The sequence below is a fragment of the Octopus bimaculoides genome, chromosome 3, assembly GCF_046866305.1.
Source record: "Octopus bimaculoides isolate indiv1 chromosome 3, ASM4686630v1, whole genome shotgun sequence".
NCBI classification, from domain to species: Eukaryota; Metazoa; Mollusca; class Cephalopoda; order Octopoda; family Octopodidae; genus Octopus; species Octopus bimaculoides.
In genome coordinates this window covers 73,166,759-73,183,633 of record NC_142930.1, presented here as the reverse complement: position 1 = coordinate 73,183,633, position 16,875 = coordinate 73,166,759, and the positions used below count along the sequence as shown (strand labels likewise).

Genomic DNA, 16,875 nt, shown 5'->3' with positions numbered 1-16,875 from the left:
GTTATTCAAACCCCGAAGAATTTCCTTCAACACATGGCTGTGATGCTTCCTCACTATTTCTGCTCGTGATCAGAGAAGCACATATCGTCAACTTCTAAGGGATATGATAAACTGGTTATGATTAAGCAACTGACAAGTAAATCTGTATTATTGAGCAGAATATTTGTTGTAGCCCATCTTGTATACAAAGCCAAGACATATACATGATAGCACTTCCAATCAGTTAAGATCAGAAGCCACGATAGTCAGTGCCTGGTATTGCATCAGGCATTTATTATTATTATTAATATTTTTTTTTCTGGACGAAATACTTAGCGGTATTTTGTCTGCAGCTACGTTCTGAGTTCAAATTCCGCCGAGGTCGACTTTGCTTTCATCCTTTCCAGATTGGTAAAATAAGTACCAGTGAAACACTGGAGTCAATGTAATCGACTAGTCCTCTCCCCCATAATTTCAGGCCTTGTGCCTTCAGTAGAAAAGATTATTATTATTATTATTATTATTATTATTATTATTATTATTATTATTATTATTATTATTATTATTTCTGGACGAAATACTTAGCGGTATTTCGTCTGCACTTACGTTCTGAGTTCAAATTCCCTCGAGGTCGACTTTGCCTTACATCCTTTCGAAGTCGATAAATAAAGTACCGGTGTCAGTGTAATCGACTTACCCCTCCCCCCAATTTCAGGCCTTGCGCCTTTAGTAGAAAGGATTATTATCATTTCTATTATTTTCAGATCAATAAAATAATGTAGTACAAAGAGGTGGTGTTGATGTCGTGGCAGCATTTGTGCTGTCCCTGTTTAGGATCGAAGTCAGAAAGCTGAATCTGTTATAAATAAAATAAAAGAATAAAAATAAGTACGTAATGAAAATTAGAATACATTAGTGGATTATCTTTTCTAAGAGCAATATTATGAGATTGTGTCATGCGGAGTCGTTAATAACTAATAAGTGTCTCTTGTTAACTAATCACGCTAGACTTCATCATGCATACTTTTCTTTCATTGTGAAAATATGAATCAAGCAAAGAGAAACAAGTAAAGGAGTATATATATATATATATATATATATATATATATATATATATATATATATATATATATATATATATATATATATATAACATGTATATATTCATATGCATATGAATATATGCACACATGTATATATTTATATATATATATATATATATATATATATATATATATATATATATATATATATATATGTATGTATGTATAAATATAGATTCAGACATATATAGTAGAAACAACGGACTAACAATTCCACATACACACAGGCACTCACAAGCATATGTATGAATGTATGTATGTACGTATACATGCTTGTAGGTGTGTACCGCGTTGTTTGGATCACTCACGGCCAGCTCTGTCCATTGCTTCTACCGTATTTTCATGCTGCTGATTTCGTTCGAGATGAAACTCCGTGTCAGAATCTACAGAATCTTCCTGCCATTTTTTCCCCTTTTGGTTTCACTTCCTAAAAATTCTAATTATTTTTCTCAAGACAGCCTATAGATATATTAAATTCAAACGTGAATAAAATAAAATAAAGTGTCTAGACAATCGATTATCGTCTATAATCAATAGATGGCCTACATATACAAGTTATGATGCTGTGTTTGTTGTTTTCTTTTTTTGTTGTCGAGGTCAGCTCAAGTCAAAGCAAACGTATGCTCAAAGGTGTTCTAGAAACGACCATTCCGTTATCCTTTAATACAAACACTACATAGAACTGCACAATCCATTGTGATTTTTTTGTCTGTAATCCACTATGGTGTTATAAGAAGGAGGGATTTGGTTACTACATTTAACAGAACGAGCGATTACGTGGAGGATTTAGAGTTGAATATCAAATATGTGGTTTCAAAAGATCTTGGACAGGTTTATTCAAAGACTCCAAACATTGGATTATTTGTGCTGCAATGCAACATTGGCTGTCAGTATCTGTGTATTCGTATGTATGTACAAATTTGTGTGTATGTATATTTATGTACATATAGATATGTGTATATATATATATATATATATATATATATATATATATATATATATATATATATATATATATATATATATATATATATATATATATATATATATATATATATACGCATACATGAAAAAAGTGTTTGGGGCGCTGGGTCTTGATTTGTCTTGCAAATAATTATTTAGACCTGGTACAATACTTATATTTTATACACTTACAAAAAGAGAAAAAAGAAACCCAAACATTGTCATTGTCAAAATATGTGATGAGGACAGCGCTGGATTAACCATTAAGCAAAATAACCACGTGGTTAGGGCATCATGTGAAGGGGGCACCACAAAAATAGTTAATGGTTTAAGGCACAAAAAGGAAATCAATTTTTGGGAGTATAATATCGGAAGTGATTTATGTTATCGGAAATATAATTTCGAAGTGTTCATGGTGCCATAATGAGGATCTGATTAAAGACTTCGCAATTAAAAAAAAAAAAAAAAGAAAACTTTGGAAAAACTTTTCAAATGTAAAGTAAGCAGAAGTATACAAAGATAAACATTTTCCATCTTACTGTTAGTTTCGTTTTGAGAAACAAAAATTTGTTTATTATTTGGTTTATTACTGTTAATAATTTAAATTACACGCACGTATACACATACACACACGGGGCACCAACATCTTTTAAGTGCTTAGGGCCGGTATGGGGGAGGAATTGTGTTATATATTAAGTTAAAGTACGTATATATATAGCCGTCACTGTGTTGTAAGAAACTTACTTCACAACCACATGGTTCCGGGTTCAGTTCCACTGCGTGGCACTCCTGGGCAATGTCTTCTCCTTCAGTCTCGGCCGACAGAACCTTGTGAATGGATTTGACAGACGGAATCTAAGGTCTGTCGTATATATCGGTGTGTCTTCGTGTATGTGTTTGTCTGTCGCCACTGTTAGTTTGTGTATGGCTCTGTAACGTAGTGGTTCAGTAAGATAAACCGATAGTACCAGGCTTAAAAAAAAAAGTACGTTGTCGAGTTCGACTAAACCTTTTAAATTGGTGTCCCAGCATGGCCGCAGTTTCTCTCTCTCTCCACACACATACACACATACGTATATATATATATACATAGTAGACGAGTGCGTGTAATGTACTACAAAAGGATTGAGCAGACCTACTACGGTGACAGCCGTTCCAGTCACGACCGTCTCTTTTTTCTCTAGAACTATATCTAACTCCTTCATTTTAATGATGATTGAACGATGCGATTTTGCGAGAGATTCAAGCTGTTATTTCTTTTCTCGTCAGTCGAATGACCAGGTAGATTCTTCTATGATCGTTTGATATTTAATGTAAATATTGTACAAATGTGTACGAGTGTATAACATACCTGTGTATGTATGTATGTATGCATGCATATATGTATTCATCTGTAAAACACACACAAAACACCTCCTACCATTGACATAATTGTTATATCAAAGTTTGACATGTCAATAAAGTGTTCTATAGAGTGATAAGATGATAGTTAATTGACTTAGATTTCCTGACTCTTAACAAAACTATGTTCTTTTTCTATTATATTCTACAGAAAGACAAAATTTTAATTTCTCTCTCTCTCTCTCTCCCTCTCTCTTTATTTCCTCTCTTTCTGTCTGTTTCTCTACATCTCTCGCTATCTTATGTAGTTTCTCTCTTTTTCTTTTCTTTTGATTCTATATCTTTCCTTGTCTTCTAATAATTTTCTGTATCTTTCAGTCGCACGCGTACACCTACACGCACGCACGCACATACACACACGCACGCACACACACACACACACACACACACACACACACACTCTCTCACTGTCTCTCCAACACATTCCCCCTCTCTTTCTCTCTATCATGCACTCACCTCTTTCTCTCTCACTTTATATCTCTCTTTCCCAAAGTTACCCGTTCCCTTTTCACTCATCTCTCTTTTGCATAAAAATTTTCTCTTTCGCATACTCTCTCTACTTAACTTTCTCTCTCTTCACTCTATTTCCCTCTTTTCACTTTTTCTCTCTTCACTCTCTTTCCCTCTCTTCACTCTTTATCTCCATCTCACACACACTTTTCTCTCTCTCTCTCTCTCTCTCTCTCTCTCTCTCTCTCTCCCTCTCTCTCTCTCTTGTAGTTCCTTCTCTCCTCCCAGCTTTCCCCCTTGTAACCATTTCGTTCGTAATCTCACAAATTAACCCTATGACTCATTCCTTTTTTCCTTTCGCTCTCACCTCTCCCCCCTCTCTCTCTCTCACTTTCAGTCTATTCCTTTATTTATATATCTTTTCTATTCTATCTCCTGCATTTATCACTTCCTTTTTCTCTTATCACTATCTGTATATGAGCCGTACTTCGGGTTGTATAACCCACCTCCGCGTGTTTATTTATAACAACGTATTTACAGACATTTACTCGCTACACTGTATAATAACATTATTCTGTGTGTTACTACACAAACCAATAAATCTAAAAATATCTGCTAACTGCACCGTGTGATATCTGTATGTCATTGTACACCAGTGTGTTTATAGATATCTGTTCACTGCACTCTGTAACTGCATCTCTATATGTGACTGTACACCTGTGTGTTTATAAATGTCTGCTCACTGCATGTCAACATCTGTATCTCAGTATGTGATTGCACATCACGGTGTTTACAGATTTTTGTTCTCTGCACAGTATAGGATGTATCTCAGTGTGTGATTGCGCATCAATGTGTCTGCAGATATCAACTGACCGCACCACCGTGTGCTATGACATAACTTAGAGTGTGTGACTTGCACATCAGTGTGTTTGTATATTTTGCTGTCTTCACTGCATAATAACTGTCTCTCTCTATGTACCGTGTGACTGTACTCCTGTTTGAATATTGGTATCTGGCCATTGCATCACATGTTATCGGCTGCACACATTGTATATTCACAGGGTGGTTTAAAAAGTCCCCTTACCATTAATATAAACAGGATAATTACTGAGGTCCGTTGAGGTCAATTGAAATTCTTTATGTACGTCTCGTTTACCCCGACCCTTTTTCAGCTCCTCCCCTTACGCTTTCCCTGCATCATCACCGTCTTCGCCCACCTCTTTACTGGAATCATTATCCTCACTCCGATCCCAGAACCTTTGTTGTCAGTCTGTGGTTTACTACCCTATTGTTCATACTGCCTGTTATCCGGGTCAGAAAGGCACTTGAAATAAGTATGCCAGGAAAATTAAACAGGGTTACCTTTATATCGTTACAATTTCAGAAATATGAATATCCTTTCAAGTTTTGATGAGGTCATTTTTCTGTAATATATAAAACGATACGTTATCAAAAAATATATACAACGAAACGACTAAAAATATCTAGAAATAAAATTATAATGAAATGAGCTATAAAGATTTTAATTATCGTTTCAATGCTAAAGAAGCTTTTGAATCTCTCTGTTTATAACTACTGGCCAGTATGATTGAGAAGTGCGGGTATAAAATGTTTGCTGTGTGTGTGTAAATGAAACACACACACACACACATCTGTGTCAGTGTGCGTATAATATAAGTGCTGATGTGACTGCGTGGCAAAAGGTTTGCTTGTCAGCCACATTCGTTCCATGTTCAGGACAACTATTTGGCAACTTCGGCAAGAGTCTTCTACTATAGCCCCAGACCGACGAAAGCCTTGTGAGTGGATTTGCTAGACGGAAACGGAAAGAATCCCGTCGTGTGTATAATAATATATAATGGTGTACAGTCAAACTCAGATATGTGAACGTCCAACAGTGAACAGTATCTTGTCTGCAGCACAGTGGTGTAAGTTTTATATCGTGTAGGATAAACAGAAATCCGACGTTTCGAGTTGTAATCCTTCGTCAGAGAGAAAAATCATATTAACTCGTGCTGAATGAAAGACGGAGGATGGAAAATATGAGAATTTTTATAAATCGTGACAATTGTTTCGACACATCTAGCATCGTATCTTCCCTCTTCTGTCTTTCATTTACCATATGCATAACGAACACTGTGGAAGTGGTCGTGCTTTACCAGTAAGCTACCAGTTATAAAACATTCGTTTTAATATATATATATATATATATGCATTAAGGCAAGAATGTAGGAGAAAGGAATATAAGATAGGAAGGAGAGAAAATAAGGGTTTGTGGAAGACAGCAATAGTCAGAGAAGGAGAAAATGGAGGCAAGTCAGCAGAATTTAAAACGGTTTGTGTATGTATGGATACATACACATTTATACACATACACACACACACACACACACATATATATATAGTTAGACATGCACTCACACTCCTGTACGTGTGTGTTCATCCTATACAACCTTCTATCATCACACCAAGCTGTGTAATGATCCCCAGCAACAGAGATCGACCCCGTAACATGTTTATTGTACAGCATCTGGATACAGCAGCACCTGTTGTTGCTCTCAACACTTTGTAAATGCTGTAGCTTTGCTGTTGAGCTGCTGTTTAACCTTGACAAATACCCCGCCTCTGCTCCATTTATTGCTTAAATATATTAAAATCTGTATTATCAGATCAGCAAATTCCACCTGACCTATAGATCATTGATCCTTACACACATGCGCGCGCACAAATACACACACACACATATGTATATATATATATATATATATATATATCTATATATATTCATGCATACATATATACATACACACACACACACACACACACACACACATACACAAATATATATATTCATGCTTACATATATACATACCTATAGAAAGTAAGGAGCAATCTGCATATCATGCAGTCTGCCCATAAGTGACCTAAAGTTATGTTTCCTCCATCGGAGATCAACGAAGACAATGTCTTCGACCATGCGGCGCTTAAAATAGATTCGTGTCCTTGCACCAACCTGGAGAATAACACATGCTAAATGCTAATACACGCAGTAAACACATGCGCATAACTTTAGGCCAGTTATGGGCAGACTGCAGATTGTGGTACTGGCTGAATGGCACACCTAACAAAAAATGATCTTGAATTTTTGGTCTGATGATGAATCATGTCTCATGTGGCCACCCGCTTCTCGAAATTGGTTGTTTATACCTGCTGTAGGCTTTTTCATCTTCTTTCATTCTTTCTCTCTTTTTCTTTCTTTCTCTTATTTTTTATCTTTGACTTGTTTCAGTCAATAGATTGCGACAATGCTAGGGCGCCACCTTGAAGAATTTTAGCTGAATGAATTGACCCCGGTACTTTCTTTAAGCGTGGTACTTATTCTATCGGCTTGTTTTACCGAACCGTTAAGTTACGGGGACGTAAGTAAAACAACATTGGTTGTCAAGCGACCTTGTGGGAGGGGGACAAATACAAAGACACACACATGGCGTAGGTCGGCCTGAGGCTAGAAGATGCTTGCCCAAGGTGCCACGCAGTGTATTTGAACGCAGAACCATGTGGCTGGAAAGCAAACTTCTTACCACATAGCTACGCCTGCTCCTATTCATTTATTTAGCTTTGTTAACGGTTGATAGGCCATCGTTAAATTTGACGAGTGAATCAATGTAAATTTAATACAACCCGCAGACAACACTGTTTGTATATTAAACAATACCAAATTAACATTATCTCAACATATTCTAGCTTTCTTACCACTATTACTCAATTTCTTTAGTTTCTGTAGAAGTTTCGGATTTCATTATACTCAAAGCTATCAATAATAACCACACTTGACTTCGGCGTCAGAGAGATGTCTTCAGATTGAGTTACATCGATAGCTTCACTAATATACAAGTTTCTCTTCTATGATAAGGAATTTTGCATAATCTTATTTAAGATATTTTTTCTTTTGTTGATATTATATACTTACTATTATAACAGTTTAAATATGACTGTTAAGTTATCTGTCTCTCAACTTGTCTGTCTACTTATCTATCAGTCTATCTTTCTATTTATCTACCTGTCTGTCTATTTGTCTGTTTGTCTATCTATCTACGTATTTATGTGTCTGTCTGTCTATCTGTCTGTTTGTCCGTCTATCTATCTATCTATCTATCTATCTATCTATCTATCTATCTATCTATCTATCTATCTATCTACCTGTCTCTCTGTCTCTAGCTAGCCAGCTAACTAGAGAGATGCTTTCTCGAAACGAATGCCGCCGTTTCTCGCCTTCCTGCAGTATATCTGGGTTAAGTGTAACAAACGGAATGTAAAATATGTATCAGAGGAGGATCAAAGGTCCTTCCTGAACCATAGGCTCATAAAGACATTTCTCGAACACCGGTCTGTCGCAGGATTACTCATTTTTGTCAGCTGAGTGGAGTGGAGCACCGTGAAATGTGTTTTGGTCAATAACACAACGCATCGCTCGGTCGATGGATCAAAACCACAACATTACAATCATGATTACAACTACCTGATGAACGGTTACATGAAATTCTGAGTAACAAGCTTGTGAAGTTTTTTCTGGCTTCAATAAAATAGTACACACTCACACAATATATATATATATATATATATATATATATATATATATATATATATATATATATATATATACACGCACCTCTCTTTGTATACACACACAATATATATACACGCACCTCTCTCTCTCTCTCTCTCTCTCTCTCTCTCTCTCTCTGTATACACATACATACATACACGTGCATGCATTTCTTTGCATAGTCCTGGACAACTTATGTGAGTGTACGAGTTAAAACAGGACATAAATCAGACGAAAAGGAAGGAAAGGAACTGTAAGTATGAAGTTATGACGTAATAAATCCATAACAGCACAGCAGGAAAATATAAATATAACCGTTTGTAATTGAGATGGGTGCTACAGCTTTTAGCAGAAAATGGTGTCTGTGAACACAGGTAGTTTTTGTTATACAACACCGTTAACATTATTGTTTCTAGCACGGACGTGTAGCTTAGTATTGAGTCGCTGTGAAAGTAAACGTAATGAAAAAGATCTGTTATTAATAGTGTCGTGTCCCTGAAGGCCATGTTTTCTATTATATATATATATATATATATATATATATATATATATGAACAGGATATTGGGGAATATGAAGCAAGCGTTGTATAAATATAGGGTGAATAGAGCTCAAATAGATGAAAACTTAAAATTCAATTCCTTCACCCGGGAAGCGTACCGCCGGCGCTTAAAGTTAGGCTGAATGATGTTCGTCTAGCTTTTGTGGAAATAGATAGATAAACAAAACAGCATTAACCCGACTTGTGTTTGTCTGCCGTTCTGCTTTTGGTCCAAGTTATATATAAAAAGAGTTTAGTATTAAGCAGAATATTTACTCAAGTACTTCTTAGTAGAGTACAGGTTTATTAAACTTTTAAACAAGAGGGGTGACAGCGACTTCGAAGTTTCAGTCTGCTGGCCTTCCTCGGAATGTGTGTGTGTGTGTGTGTGTGTGTGTGTGTGTGTGTGTGTGTGTGTGTAATCGCTTGTGTCACAATTTTCTAAAGTTAGACCCTTGCGGGTTTTTTTCTGTTTTTTTTTTTAATTCGTTAGATAATGAAAAAAAGTTGAGGCGATCTTTCGAATGTTGTACATAATATTATGGCAGACATAGTGAACCAAATTGCACTGCTGGAATCAGCATTGATTATTATGCTACTGACTGCAAAATGCGATAAATTTTGTTTAAATACTTTTTTTTCTTTCTTGCTATTTTTGTTTTCTTCAAGTAAACAAACTGAATGTTTTCGCAGCAGAACATAGGAAAGGAAAAATAACGAAATTGGTTTCAGTCTATTACACGGGCATTCTTTCTTCTTTTCTTTCTTTTTCTTTTTTCCCTCCTCTCTTTCTTCAATTCTTTCCTCCCTTTTCCTTCTCTCTTTCTCTCCCCTACACACTCAAACCCACGCATGCAGGCACAGCTTTGCATACTGCTATTAGGTATACATAAAAACAATGACAATTAGTCTTTCCCTATCGCTTTCAGTCGGTGTAGTTTGGTTCCCTTTGTCCGCCATACTACATGCACAAAGTTCACAAAAAATCGTTACCAGACAATACTAACAACTGGAAGAAGTAAAACAGGGATTTTCGACCTGTACACCGCGTATAGTGCCTCACGTTTTGAGTCAATGCTTTTAAGGCATCATACCAGCACACGTTTCATTTTCCGATTAAGTGCAATATGTGTTCTCGTCTGATTTCTATGTAATTAAACTCTGAAAAAGCTGTTGAATATTTCATTTCATTGTCATCAATCGGATGTTTAATTTTGGTGTTGAGGTGCGTTGGGTGTTTGATTCATTGGTTTTGTGATGCAAATTATGGATGTTATGTGTTCATTTTAGCATTGGCGCTTTGTTATGAGTTTGGCTTCCATCGTTAATAGTCTATTTGAACATACATGCACGCGCGCCCACAAATGTGTACATGCTTATGTATGTGTGTGTATATATATATGTATATATATATTATGCCTATATTATATGCATATATATATATATATATATATATATATATACACATATTATATGCATATATATATATTTTATATGCATATATATATATATATATATATATATATGTACATATATATTTTATATGCATATATGCGTATATATATATAAAATATATTATATGTATATATACATGTGTATTTATATTATATATGCATATATATATATATATATATATATATTATGTATGTACATATATATTATATATGTACATATATATTATATATGTATATGTATATTTATACGTGTATATATTATGTATGCATATTTATACATGTATATATAATGTATGCATATATGTATATATATTATGTATGAATAATATATATAGCGTTAAGACACGTATACTGTAAGCGTCTGTGTGTGTGTGTGTGTACGTGTTAGTATGTGTGTATACCTCTGTGTGTGTGTGTAATTAGAAGGTATGCCGTTGTTGTATCCGAGAATTTAATCTTAGTTGTAAGGGATTTTCCACATAGTTTTGTTATATTTAATATGGTGTTATCGTATACCGTTTATATTATATGTAGATGATATCTCCGTGTCATAATTTTTGCTTTCACTGCATATCATAATTAAAGCTTATAAAGTATCTATCGTATATCTGGTCTATATCACATAGTAGCATACCATTATTATATAGTGTTACATACCATCGTTACGTCATAATACATGTCATTATTGTTTCATACTGCCACACCACATTGCATTACACACATACAGACACACACATAAATATATATTACATATTACATACCAATTTGCGTTGTCATGTATTATTTACATACAATATTCCATACTATCATTATGAATTCTATCATAACATCACCAAACATTTTACATGCAATAATTATGCATTTTATCATATAAAGCATCACATCATCTTTATATACTATCACAGTTTCTGATCATCAGTTTTTATTCATAGCCGTGATTTTCCAAACTAATCCCCAAATAATTTACAACAAATATGACAACAAACTAGAGTACTATTGTAGAAATATGTTTCATCATCATTATCATCATCATCATCATCATCATCATCATCATCTTTTTTTTAGTTGTAATTTTACTTAAAATTTCGTGATTTATTATTTTTTCTTTTACTTTTACTTTTTGTACCATTTCTCATTTTTGCTATTTTCTTTTTCTTTTCTAGTTGGACGCTAAAAAGAGTCCCCTAGCTCTTCTGGCACAAACCTGCAGCAGCATTGGTAAAGACACCAGTCCATCTTCTAAACAGATTATCCCACCAATTGAAAAGAAAGAAAATGGATCATCAGACCTAAAAGAGAAATCTTTGAAGGATTTACACCACTCTGAGAAATCGATCGACATCAAACGGAATTCAGAAAATGGCGAGAAAAAAGAATCTGGGCGTGAATCAGGAAAGCCCGGGTTTCGCACGATCCCACCAAAAGAGATTCCACCTCTGGTACCAATTTCAAGTTCTTCCAGTGAGAGAACCAGCGTTTCTTCGCCAACGACAGAAGTACACAGCGGTAGTCATAAATCATCGTCTTCATCGAGCTCACTGTCATCTTCAGAGAGTTCTGTAAATTGTTCTTCCATATCTAGGCCAATGTCTGCCAATTGTACGAGTGCATCTCTAACTAGTTCTGGTCGAATGAGTATGGGAAGTGTGTCGGACTTGAGTCATCCCGACTCTGCAGGAATTACAAAAACCTCACTTTCACAACACACACCATCTTTGTTAACGCATTCCTCGTTGATCGGTGGTGGTCTCAAGTCTGCCAGTCACCCTTCACTTTTATCAACTCTCCCTGCGGCCTCACTAGCCAGTTATGGTTGTTTGCCACTCGTAGGACATGGCATAGCAATGGATGCTGCCGGAAACAGTCCAGTTTATCCTTCACATCTGGCTGCTCATGCTGGGCTCAGCCTAGCTTCGGCTGCAGCGGCAGTTGCAGCTAATTCCTCTCCTTTGAAACTTGGTGCTCAACCATCAGCTGTTTCTCCATATTTTGCATATGCTCGGGTACGAACCCCAACTGGGGCTACAACATTGGTACCGGTTTGTCGTGATCCTTATTGCACCAATTGCCAAATGACTCTTCAGAATGCACACTTATCCTCAACATGCACTTCCCCTGGATGTACACAATGTGCACATGAAAAGTCTCTTTTACAAACAAGCAGTCTGGGTCTTACTTCTGCTGCCGGTTTACCTATGCTTTCTTCTGTATCAACCTTGGGCACTCCGGGTGCAGCTTTAACTGCCAATCCGTCCTTAGGGTTTGGCACGTCTTTTTATCCTCACTCTATGCTTGGCACGCAATTACCTTATATTTGCTCATGGGTAGCTGGAAACGATTACTGCGGCAAGCGATTCTCGACATCTGAAGAACTTCTGCAACATTTAAGGACACATACAACAGTCAACGACACAGCAGCTCTTGCTGCTAGCTACAACCTTTCCTTCCCCTCTGTATCCTTGCCGAGCTGTCACGGACAATATACTACTACGGGATCTATCAGCCCGAATTCACTAAGAAGAACGTATCCCACGAGTATAAGCCCTGTAGGTAGTCTTCTTAGTGCAGCTAGGTATCATCCTTATAAAACTCCATACACAAGTGTCCCATCAGGGGTCTCTGGTGGAATCCCACTGAACAGCATTGGAGGAGCATATCTATCTCCTTATTCAACTTTATATGGACATCGTTTGGGGGCAGCAGCTGTCCCATGACTATATACCGATTTTAAGTAACAAACTAATAAGTTTTTCAGTCTTTCTATTTTGAACTGGTTCCTTGCCCCTTCAGTCATGTGTGACTGAATGATAATTACAACAGCAACAGCACACATTACATACATACATGCAATGACACCTGAAAATAAAATCACACACACATACATATACACATGCATACATGGTATGCATATATATATATATATATATATATATATATATATATATATATATATATCATGTATGTATAATAAGAGAAATATTATGTATAAAATATTGTAATGATAAACAATAAAGATGAGTGAAGAAAAACATTTGTAAATGAATGAGTAAATATCGTTGCAATGTAATGATATACAGAACTCGTCTTCTCTCTTTCTCTTTCCCTACTCTGTAATATGCGACTGCGCATGTGTGTGTGCGTGTCTCTCAGAGATTATCTTCTGAACACAATCAACACACGTGCGCACATGGTTATGTGTGTAAGTGAGTTTGTATATGCATGTGCTTATGTATACGTAATGCACACGTATTCAAACATGCGCATACGAATGCATACATACATACACGCACACACACAAAAAAAAAACACATATACATATATGTATATATAAGTCTTAATTACGTATATGTTTATAAATGTGATGTAAAGTGATAATAAACAAAAATCGTTGAGAATGTCAGTCACTAGAAGCATTGAGAATACTTGAAACTGTGTGACTACACTATGTATATAATTATCTCTATGTGTGTTCTTATATATATATGTATATATATATATATATATATATATATATATATATATATATATATATATATATATATATATATATATATATATACACTATTTATATATATATACACACTATATATATATATATATATATATATATATATGTATATACATATATATATATTTATCTACACCATGTATATAACTATCTCTATGCGTGTTTATATGTATATATATATATATTTATATGTATATGGGTATGTATATATATATATGTATATATATGTGTATATATATGTATAGTGGGTGAGAGTGCATGTGTGTATTTTGAGACAAACCCTTCATCGAAACAACAGCAACAACGACAACACTAACAGATGGCGTTTTTGTTCTGTTTTTGTTCCCTTTCTTTTATATTTTTTTTATATTTCATTTTCATCGTCCTCTCTTCTTTTTACTTTAAACAAGACACAAAAGGTTTTATTATCATTATTATACATGCGTATTTTTTTTTTTTTTAACAGGAAAAAAAAAACTGGGTTTTTGATTGCCTGCCCCCATTATTAAATAATTATATTAGTGTGTATTTCATGCAATCCAAGTCGCTGTAGGGACAAAGTGAAACCACCCTCCTCATTTGTAGTGAACCTAAACTGTAGAAATGTAATCGATGCAAAGTTGGTCAGCGAAATGCGTTAAAACAAGAGCTCTTGACTCTTCTGCCAACCACCGTATCGTAAATAGTAATTGTTTCTAACATAGACATATGGCTTGGCCATTAATAATAATAATAATAATAATAATAATAATAATGATGATGATGATGGTTTTTATGAGTTTGTCTCACAAAACTCATCACTAATCTGTGCAACGTTCACATAGTGTAACTCTATATCACTTATGTTGATATATTGATGTACAAGGTCGAGAGCCATCTACACCCTTTCACCCCTCTCTGCCTCTTCTTTCCTTCCTTCCTTCCTCCCCCACGCTCTCTCTCTCATTACTACTAATAACTTACACCATCCTTAGAAACCCATTCAAATGCATTAATGTTTAATTTTTTCTTCAATTAACAACCTGTTTTATTTATTGTTATCTTTTGTTGCACAACCACCAACATAGAAAATAATCTGAAGGGGGTCGTGGTGTGTAGTTGCTTAACTAATATACCCCGACCCACATTTTTGAAATAATCTCAAATTTAGTATTCACCTATGTGGACATCTGGTTAGCTTGAGACGGGTGGTACAAGATGAAAATTTCTGCATAATACGTCCCCCATTTTAAACTCAAGGGACGAAGGTTCGAACATTTTGCTTTTCTTTCTTCCTCTCTCTCTCTCTCTCTCTAGCTCTTTAGCTCTCTCTTTCTGTTTTTTTTAATTAAAAAATCTGTCTAATTAATTTAAATCAATTAAAGAAAAAAAATTATACAATGAAAGCAGTGTTTTGGTTGTGGATTTGTGAGTCTGTATGTTTGGGACAACCGGAACTTTCATTGCATGCGTTGTGCAATGCATTGTAACTTGTCTAGATTTTCTAACATCAAACGATGATGCAATAAAATATATATTAAAACTCCAGTCGTATTAGTCTTGTGATTTCTATCTCGACCAGTTGTTGAAGTCGAACAGAAGTGGAGAGGTATTTAATGTTTCTGTTTCTTGGATTCAAAGTCAAAACTTTGGGTTAAATGTAATTAATCGCTTGAATAATAACATAAATCTTTGACAAATCGGTAACACTAATATAATTGACTAATAAAATCTTCAATGTTAATATAATTGATTGACAAATCAGCAACACTAATACAGTATAATACAGTATAATATAGTATAATGTATTGACAAGTAAATTAACGTTAACATAATTGATCGACAAAACAAAATCAACACCAATATTATAATATTGACAAAAAAAATCAACACTATTATAATTGATCGAAAGTAAGTGAACACTAATAATATAATTGATTGACAAGTTTTCAGCACTAATATAATTGATTGACAAATCAGCAGTACTAATATTCTTGACTGACAAATAACTCAACACTAATATAATTGATTGACAAATCAGCAACACTAATATCCGTAACTGACAAATAAGTCAACACTAATATAATCGACTGACAAGTTATCAACACTAATATAATTGATTGACAAGTAAATCAGCACTAATATAATTGACAAGTCACCAATCGTAATATAATTATCTAACAAGTCATCGACGCTATAATTAACTGACTGACAAATCATGAAGATTAATTGACTGTCAAGCAATCAACCTTAATATAATTAACCGGCAAGTCATCAACACTAAAATTATTATTCGCTAACCAACAGCACTGTTATGAATGACAAGCGAGTCATAAACATTAATATAATGTTGTTAACTCAAGTCGTTAACTCAAATATAATTGACTGACAAGTTGTCTACACATATAATTGACAGGCGAATCTTCAACACTATTATAAATGATAGACAAGACACCAACACTAATTGATTGATAGATAAATCATCAACACGCTTGAATCCAGCAAGATTTAAATTAAGAACGTAATGGAAGTAAATTCTGATTTCAAATTTTGGCACAAGGCCAGCAATTTCGGAGGAGGGGACAAGTCGATTACATCTACCCCCAGTACTCAAAGTTACTTATTTTATCGACCCCGAAAAGATGAAACGCAATTTCGGCCTCGGTGGAATTTGAACTTTGACCGTAAAGACGGACGAACTGCTGCTAAGCATTTTGCACGACTTCTAACGTTTCTGCCAGCTCGCTACTTTAGTGGAAGTACGAAAAAAAGTAAAGTTCCTTCCCGAGTCATACAGACACATAGGGCCAGTTTCCATGGTGTACATATTCCCCACCTGGACGGGACGCCAATTTGTCGCAGGATCACTCATATTTGCCAGTTGAGAGGACTG

General features: G+C 35.0%; 1 protein-coding gene across 1 annotated transcript in view; it reads left to right on the top strand.

Moving 5' to 3' along the window:
- LOC106881018 (zinc finger protein Noc) overlaps positions 1-15,530 on the top strand; it is a 64,913-nt gene extending 49,383 nt beyond the window's left edge. Inside the window, exon 2 of the mRNA XM_052966342.2 lies at positions 11,659-15,530. Coding sequence (XP_052822302.1) covers positions 11,659-13,209 — 1,551 coding nt within the window. The 3' untranslated portion in view covers positions 13,210-15,530. The remainder of the gene's footprint in view (positions 1-11,658) is intronic.
- Positions 15,531-16,875: the final 1,345 nt, after the last annotated feature.